The 8,424-nt window shown below is 38.5% G+C and overlaps 1 protein-coding gene across 1 annotated transcript; it reads left to right on the top strand.

The window, feature by feature from the left end:
• Positions 1–4,742: 4,742 nt before the first annotated feature.
• Positions 4,743–8,061, top strand: LOC103942045. The gene has a single exon (XM_048582988.1). It carries the CDS (start codon positions 5,198–5,200, stop codon positions 6,005–6,007), a length of 810 nt encoding a protein of 269 aa, XP_048438945.1. The 5' UTR covers positions 4,743–5,197; the 3' UTR covers positions 6,008–8,061.
• The last annotated feature ends 363 nt before the right edge of the window (positions 8,062–8,424 follow it).

The raw sequence follows: 8,424 nt of genomic DNA, 5'->3' as shown, positions 1-8,424 counted from the left end.
TTGAGAAGCATCTTTATTTAACTAAACATAATTTGTTTGTTGCATCGAAACTTTCAGAAAGCTAAACCAAAAGTTGTTTGAAACCCAGTAAGCCACATAACATGTTTTTTTTTTTTTTATTTTATTTTAATTTAGTTTTTTGTAACTGAGTTCAAATCTTCCTGCTCATAAATTAGAGTAGTTTAGACTACAATTTGTATAGAAAAAGTATATTCTTTTGATGATATGAGTAATTGAAGAAAATGGGGAAACGAAAGTTGCACTAAATTTCAAACCAGGTAGTCCTAAAGTGCATCTAAAGCCTAAAGGTGAGAGAAATTGAGATGAACTTCCATCTTCTAATGTTAGAACCCAACTTTACTTCTTTCTCAATTGCACAGTAAATTGTATTACAGAAGACTATTACAACATCAACAACTCCTTTTCCTCACTAAGCTACCTATTTATACAACATATACTATTACCCTACATCTGAGAGCCTCTGGCCATAAGCCCCTTGCTCTGGCTTGCAGCCCAGTGTCCACCCCACTCTAGCCCTCCTCCCCCTTCCCCTTTCCTTCCCACCCTCTGATCTCCTTTCTCGCCCCCACCCTCTCCCAAAAAAAACCTTCCTTGTTTTTGGTCTCCACCCCTCTCTCCGACCCCACCCTCCCTCTGTTGTATTTTCCCTTCCTTCCCCATCTTTCCTGGGATTTGCTTCCGAGCTCCATCTTTCTTCTCTTCTTCACCAATATCTTCATCTTCTTTCCTTATTTTCTTTCCATTTTCACTTCTGCTTACCCTTTATTTCCTTGCATTTCTCTCGTTGCGTTCTTTCCTTTATTTTCTAGCTTCCTTGAACCTTGTCTCAACCTCCCTGAGCTTGTCTCAAATCTAGGTTTTATGCCCCTTTTTACCCCTAATGTTTCTCTCCATCGTCAATCCTTCACCGTCGACCTCCGCTACTCAGCCTCTCGCGTGTCTCTCTTGGCGGCGCACTTTGGTGTTGGGTGGTTGTTGAAATGCATTTAGTACTCTTTGGTAGGATTATTGAAGCGCATTTTGTGTGGGTAACTCGCTCACCCCCATTTTCTGTTCATCTAGTTTGTACGTGGGTTTTTTCTCTTGGTCGTGGTGACAGATCTAGGGCTTTTGTTGTTGAGGCTTGCTCCTTTTGGACTTTTTTATTGTATTTACTGGCTTATGCTTGTATTTGGATTGTTTTTTTACAATCTATTTATTGTATTAGTTTTTATTAATGGATGTTATTTGTTGACCAAAAGAAAAATACAACATATACTATCAATATGATGCCGACACGTGGCATCCTAACAATATATTCCACTGCATGGAATTCCACGCCTTTGGTTGTTGTAGGCTTGCTTTTTTTGGACTTTTTTATTGTATTTACTGGCTTATGCTTGTATTTGGATTGCTTTTTGACAATCTATTTCTTGTATTAGTTTTTATTAACAAAGATTGGCTTTCTCCTTGTTTTTCTGACCGTCTTTTTTGGTGATCCTCCCTTGTGACCTCCGCTCTAACCTTCCATCAGTCTTGATTCGACAGTCCCACTTCCAACTTTCCCTTTTCTTCTTCTCCCTCAAGTTTTTCCACCTCCATGACTCTAATCCAGCCATTTTTTGACTTTTCCATTTGCTTCAGTCCTCCATCGTTCTCACACATGTCTGATTCTGCAACCATCTCTTCCACCCGCGTTTTGTGGTTTTCTGGGAAGGTGTGCAGAGCTTCGACTCGTATGGTGTCCACACCACTACCCTCCAATTTTATGCCATTTTCGGCTTTGTTGATGGGGGAAAGTTCTTTTCCTCTGGCTTCTTTCTTTGGTGGCTGCGGTTTCGATTTGTGTGGCGTTTGGTGGAGAACAATGGAGCCTTCTTCATTGGGGCTGTGTTTGGTGAGAGCTTTGGCCTGGGATGCTGGATCGGCAGCCGGTTCTTCGACAGCGGCGAAGGAAGCTAGTCTTGTAGGGTTTTCTGTTTTGGGCCCTTCTCTCGGGTTGGGCTTTTGTTTAGTGTTGGGGATTCACTTTTTGTTTTGTTTTTACTGTGTATTTGGGTCCCTTTATCTGTAATTGTGCTCTCTTGGTAATGAAAATTACCTTTGTCCCAAAAAAAAAAAAAAAAAAAAAAAGCAACATATACTATTAATATGATACCGACACGTGGCATCCTAACAATATATTCCACCATTTGGAATTCCACGCTCCCCTAGACTTGGAAAATTCTCTCATCTTCACCAAGCCAAAAATGGCATCAAGTTATTGTTGGACCCTAAAATTACTGTTGTCTCTTGTTAAAGTTTTTTATTTCTTTATTTTACATAAAGTTAACAGAGTTTATTTTTTGTGTCAAATGATAGATTTATTAAATTAGATGTTAGATTAGTCACTAACGGAATTTATCCGGGCAAAAGATGGGCATATTGATACTGATTGTGATTATGGTCGCTCTATTTAATAGTTGAATTGTTTTCTTGATAAGAAAAATGTGAAAAGTAAACACAATGTTCCAAGTTTAAACTTTATTGATGGGCTTTTTTTATCAAAAGAATGTTTCATGAAATTTGAGGCCTTTTTTGTTGCTATCAAATTTCATGGAAAGGCCTGAGTTTTCATAGATTCCTTCTATGCATGAAACACAAAAGGCTAGTTGTTATGTAATGAAGGGGAAGAGTTTAAATTCGGAATGCAGTGAGTTGAAGAGCAATGCCCTATTTATTAGGGCAATTCACCATTTACATATCATGTTATTCTAGTTGCCCTTCTTAAGCCTTTGTTGCAATGATGAAAGTGTAATTTTCAGTAAGTTAAGAATGCATGTCATGCTTGGATTTTTACAACATATGTATACTTATTAAGATGGATGTAACTAAATTACTTAGTACTTAATAGTTTTAAAAACAACAAATTTGGATTAAAGGACACCAAACATGGCCCAAAATATCTTTGTGCAAAATAGTACCTTGGGTAGACACCTCCAAAGAAAAAAAGAAAAAAAACAAGCGTACTTTGAGGCCTCTGTTGTTTTTTTTCCCTTTTTTTTTTTTTTTTTTTATTAACCAAAAGTTGATTCACTTTAAAGTTAAGCACTAAAAAGTGTTTGGTAAAACAAAATATCTTGCTTATTTTAAAAAAAAAATGGTCTGCAAACAACAGCTTTTGAAAACAGCTTGTAAGTTGATTTTAAAAGCTCGTTTCATAAAAAACGAAGTTGAGCCTTTAGTGAATAGTTTAAATTCCTTTAATACCTTATTAGTTTGCAAAAATGATTTTATTTATCTTTCTACACACATTTATCCCTTGGAGAACAAAGTGACTCACACCACCTACAACTACAAACACTAACCTTAGACCACCTCCGTCAATACAACCACCATTGTTGTTGGCACAATCATCAGATATCACCACTGTCACCACCACCACCACCACATCCATAACCATCCCCACTTCTATCGTTGCCACCAAAGCAACTTCCTTCACCATAACCATAACCACCATTACTGTCGTTGTTGCCACCCCTACCACAGTTGTTACCTTTACACTTCAATCGCTACACTTCACTATTGGTAGCACCACCATATCCCTACAACGCCGCCGCCACCACCACTATCATCAGTGCCCTTTTGTCATTAGATATAATTATATCACTTTTACATTACAATTTACCATAAACTTTTACACTATTTTTCATATTCATAGCACTTATGAGAATACAGTTTACCAAAAACTCAATTGTTTTATTTTACAGCTGATTATTCTTAAAGCATAACAAAAACAACTTTTTAAAAAGCAAAGCAATCCTAACTAACCCTTATTCTTATTTAAATTCATGATTTTGTTCTAAAATAAAAAATATGTTGCAGTCTTATTAGATTAGGAATGTGATTGTGTAAATCCTAGTAGATATGGGAATGTATCTTATATTCCTATTAGGAGTTGATTACCTATTAAGAGTTGTAATCCTAAAGGGTAAGGAATTAACCTTCCCTACTACAATAAATAAAGGCACAATAGGGTGGAATAGAACACACCTCACAATTACACATCTCTCTCCTCTCTTTACTGTTGCCGACTTTTCTTTCTCTCTATGGCTTCCATAATCGTTTAGTAAATTATGCCTATAACACGCTATCAGCACGCTCTTGACATTGCGCTAAAGAGAGTTTATTATTCAATCAGGAGAATATTACGTTTTAATCATTCTTATTATGATTAATTTATTATTTTGAATTGATCTCCATGCTATTGATTCAATTTAATTTTTCTGTGTTAAACGTGATACAACGCATTGGAGATGCAATTCCGGCTTTTCAAGGAGGATCTTCTACAAATTCAGAGGCTTTTTATTGTTTCTGCCAATTAGGTACGCAATTATGCTATATGGAATTTGTGAGTCAAAGAATATAAATATTAGAAGCATATTAGGGTTTTTCTAGCCCTATAAATTTTGAAAAAGAACTTAAGATTTATGGGAACAACTTCGATTGAGCCACAACCTAGGGTTTTTACATGTTGTTAGGCCCGCAGACCTATATAATAGCATACCAACCAGTAGGTTTTCTCCTAGTCCAGCCAGAGCCAGACCAAGCCAACCTGTGCTGGGCTTGTCCTCGCACTCTATTATGAACTCAAAATGTAATTGAGGTTTACGCTTTAATTGAATTGTTAAGAATTGTTAAATATGCTAGCTGGTGTTTTAAGAAGTAGAGTTTGTATAAAATGAGCCCAGCTCCCTCAAATGTTGCAGATCAGAATTTACAACAAAGAAATTAAATACAAAAATATTTGGAGCTCTGCTCCTTCATCTCTCCTTCCCTCTTCTTCCATAGCTTTCTTGTGCTACTTGCAGGTTGATTAAAGGAATTGAGAATTAGGTCGTATCAATGGTATTATCCTTCTCAAATCCTGGTTTCCCTCATGTACACGCCCACCCAACCCGTCTTCCTGCCATGGATACACGCATCTCCGCTACAATCGACTCATTTGAAGCTTCGATGCGTGCTGCGATCCGTGAAGCTATGGATTCTGCACTCACCGTCATTCATAAGGCTATGAATCCTATACTTATAGAAATCCACATTGACCTTGCTCAATTACACCGTGACTTGGCTCTCCACGTTGAGGGAGATTCTGATCTAGCCTCAATGTGTTCCGAGGAAGCTGAATCGATCGAGGTTGGTCACCAAAAACCTCACAATGGAGACGGCAACCCACTGCAAATTTCATCGACAATCCACGACCATTCCATTCCGCCATTACTCTCATCTTGTGCGCACTGGAAACTTCGCCCGTCAAGCCATAGTCGAACGATTCCATTGCAGCCCTAGTTTCTCTGTCGGAATCGAAGAGAATGATTCATGCTTCGACGATGACCTCTGCTCCGTGGCTACGAAAACTGGAGCTGAGGTAGTTCTCTATTTGCGTTTCATTATAACAACTTCGGAAGCTATATTTCCTTCTCTTTTGACTATTGCATTTCAGAATGATAAATATGGTTGGATAAATTGGTATCTTATGGGTAAATTTGTGAAGAAGCATTTGTTTGCATTGCATCTGTTTGATGAATTGCCTAAGAGATGGAGAGAAAACAATATGGCAATAACTGAGTTGATGAAGGAAAGGTTTTCCAATAAATATTTCCCATCTGATCCTTCCAATAACCATTCAATCCCACAAACCATTTTGTTATTGCGAAAATTATGTCAAACAAATCGTGGAAAGCAGGGGAGAGCTGCTGCTAATACCTATTGTCAGCTGCTTCTTTCTCAAAATGACAACAATGTGAAGCTTATTGTTCTTGATCAGCTGACTGAGCTAAAGTCTTCTCATAGAGAAGTTGTAGCTGATATGTTCATGGACGTGCTGATGGCACTTTCTAATCATAATCTTGACATCAAGAGAAAGACCCTAGACATTGTTCTTAGCTTGGTTACTTGCACAAACATCAATGAGCTTGTTCTTATTTTGAAAAGGGAAGCTGTCAAGACTCATACTGGAGAGCTATAAAAGAATGGTGAATACAGGCAGATGCTTATTCAGGATATTCATTCTTGTGCAATAAAGTTCCCAGAAGTGGCGAGCACAGTGGTTTGTTCTTAGGAGGCAGCAATGTTGCTTCTACTGTTGATATGATTGTTTTTATCTGAGAAATAATAGAAACCAACCCTAGAGTAAAGGTATCTATAATAACAAAGCTATTAGACCCTTTCTACCAAATCCGAGTATCATGGGTTTGTTCTTCTGGCCTTTGGATTTTTGCAGCATGTTGCACGTCACTTCCTGAATTTAAGGGTGGAACTGCATCAATTAAACGGTGCCTAAGTGAATTGCCTTTTCTCTTGGTTTCAGAAGAAGAAAGTAATGATTCTTCACAAAAGGTTCAACAAGTAAACTCCATAACCATGTCTTTTAAAAGACCTACTATTCTTGCTGATGGAACTTATGCCACACATCATGCTGCATCTGGAATTGCTTTCTCTCCTCCTACCCTTTTTCAAGGATCCGTGGCATCTGGGAACTTGAGATCCCTGCTTCTCACTAGTGACTTTTTCCTTGGGACAGTTGTTGCATACCTTATGACCAAGCTTGCCCTGAGATTGGAAGGGGTCTAACCATCAAAAGTTGAAGTGAATAAAGCATTTTCGCAAACACTGTTGATTGTTGTGTCTATGTTGCAATTAGGACAATCTCCAGTTCTTCCACATCCAATTGACAGTGATTCTTTTGCCGAGGTTGTTCTCTGCACAAGATTGCTATGCAATACTGGTGATGAGGTCAAAAAAATATGGTTAAAATCTTGCTGTCAAAGTTTTGTTGACATGCTTTCAAAAAACAATTAAGGGAGACAGATGAGATAAAAGCAACGGCTCAGATTTCTCAAGCACAACCAGTTTGATTATTACTACATGGAGCTATTTTAGGTGTGCTTTATGCAGGACACATTTATAGCTTGTTACAGAGGGAATGCATTTTTGAATCATTTCTTCGAGGTTTGTCATGGTTGCTCCAATTCATTGATAAATGGATACATAGCATGGATCTTGAAAATCATAAGCTTAATCCTCGTATTGAACATTATGGATGCATTGTGGATCTTCTTAGCCGTGCTAAGCTGTTAAATGTGGCTGAAAAGTTGATCAGAGATATGCCTACTCAACCTGATGTGGTTATATGGGGATCTCTGCTTTTTACATGTAGGATTTATAGGAACATAGAATTGGCAGAGTTGGTTGACAAAAGGACTGAGGTGTTTAAACCCCAATGTGCTTATGTTAATTCACCAAGAGACGCTGGAAGTCCCTTAATTTGGGATGTTGGTCATGGTCACCAAGATGCAATGGAAGTTCTGTTACAAAACAATGCTAATCTTGTTGCTGAAAATAATGACAGTATTACACCTTTGCAGTCATTTATTTTGGTTGGTTCACTACTATGCTTAGAATTATTGGTTCATATTGATCATCCAAATATGCGTATTACCCCCCTGGGAAGTTGCACTGATATTGGGACAATGGGTTTCTGATATTAAAAAGGACACAAAAATGCCAGCTTACTATGCTTTGATCAAATTGCTACAGGACAAGGACCTATCTGTAAGGTTGGCAGCTTATAGGTCTCTCTGTTTGCATAGTGAAGATGCTAGTTTTTCAGAAAGAGAATTCATCAATCTTCTCCTTATCCATTGGAATTCATGCCTTAAGTTGATTAAGGAAGTTCAGGAGCTTGACTCGAAGAAGGCGTGGGAGGAATCTGCCAATGAATGCCTTCTGCAGATTCAACTTCTTGTTGCTTTGAGGACACCAACTAATTGGGAGGACTTCCACAATTCCATTTTTAAGACTTGAGGACAAGGCTAATTTTCAAGGGGGGAATATTGTTATGAACCCAAAATGTAATTGAGGTTTAAGCTTTAATTGAATTGTTAAGAATTGTTAAATATGCAAGCTGGCATTTTAAGAAGTAGAGTCTGTATAAAAGGAGCACAGCTCCCTCAAATGTGGCAGATCAGAATTTACAACAAAGAAATTAAATACAAAAATGTTTGGAGCTCTCCTCTTTCATCTCTCCTTCCCTCTTCTTCCATAGCTTTCTTGTGCTACTTGCTGGTTGATTAAGGGAATTGAGAATTGGGTCGTATCACAATCAGCCTATCTTCCATCAGCCTGCAGCTGAATGGATTAGCTTCTGTTTGGGCTTGCCATCCACGTAGTGAACGAAGCCCAATTGACTGGGTTCTTCGGTGCTGGGTTTCATGCCCCCGACCTCTGATCCAAAATGCCAGCGCATGCTGGGCCCTGTCCTTTTCCCCTCGGCCCGCTCTGCTGATTGCAGCACGCTGGGCTCCCCTTTTCTTTTTCCCAGCCCGTGACTGCAGCATGCATGCAAAGCTTGTTTTGCAGGTTGTTGGGCTACCCACAGCAGCC

Source organism: the organism of the source record quoted next, unplaced genomic scaffold (assembly GCF_019419815.1).
Source record: "Pyrus x bretschneideri cultivar Hongxiangsu unplaced genomic scaffold, Pyrus_bretschneideri_v1 Contig2, whole genome shotgun sequence".
In the NCBI taxonomy this organism is placed as follows: domain Eukaryota; kingdom Viridiplantae; phylum Streptophyta; class Magnoliopsida; order Rosales; family Rosaceae; genus Pyrus; species Pyrus x bretschneideri.
Note: the sequence above shows the minus strand (reverse complement) of the source record. Positions and strands in the feature narration are given on the sequence as shown.

Coding starts and splice junctions, on each gene's coding strand:
- LOC103942045 (XM_048582988.1), top strand. CDS start 5,198: ATGGAGACGGCAACCCACTGCAAATTTCATCGACAATCCACGACCATT.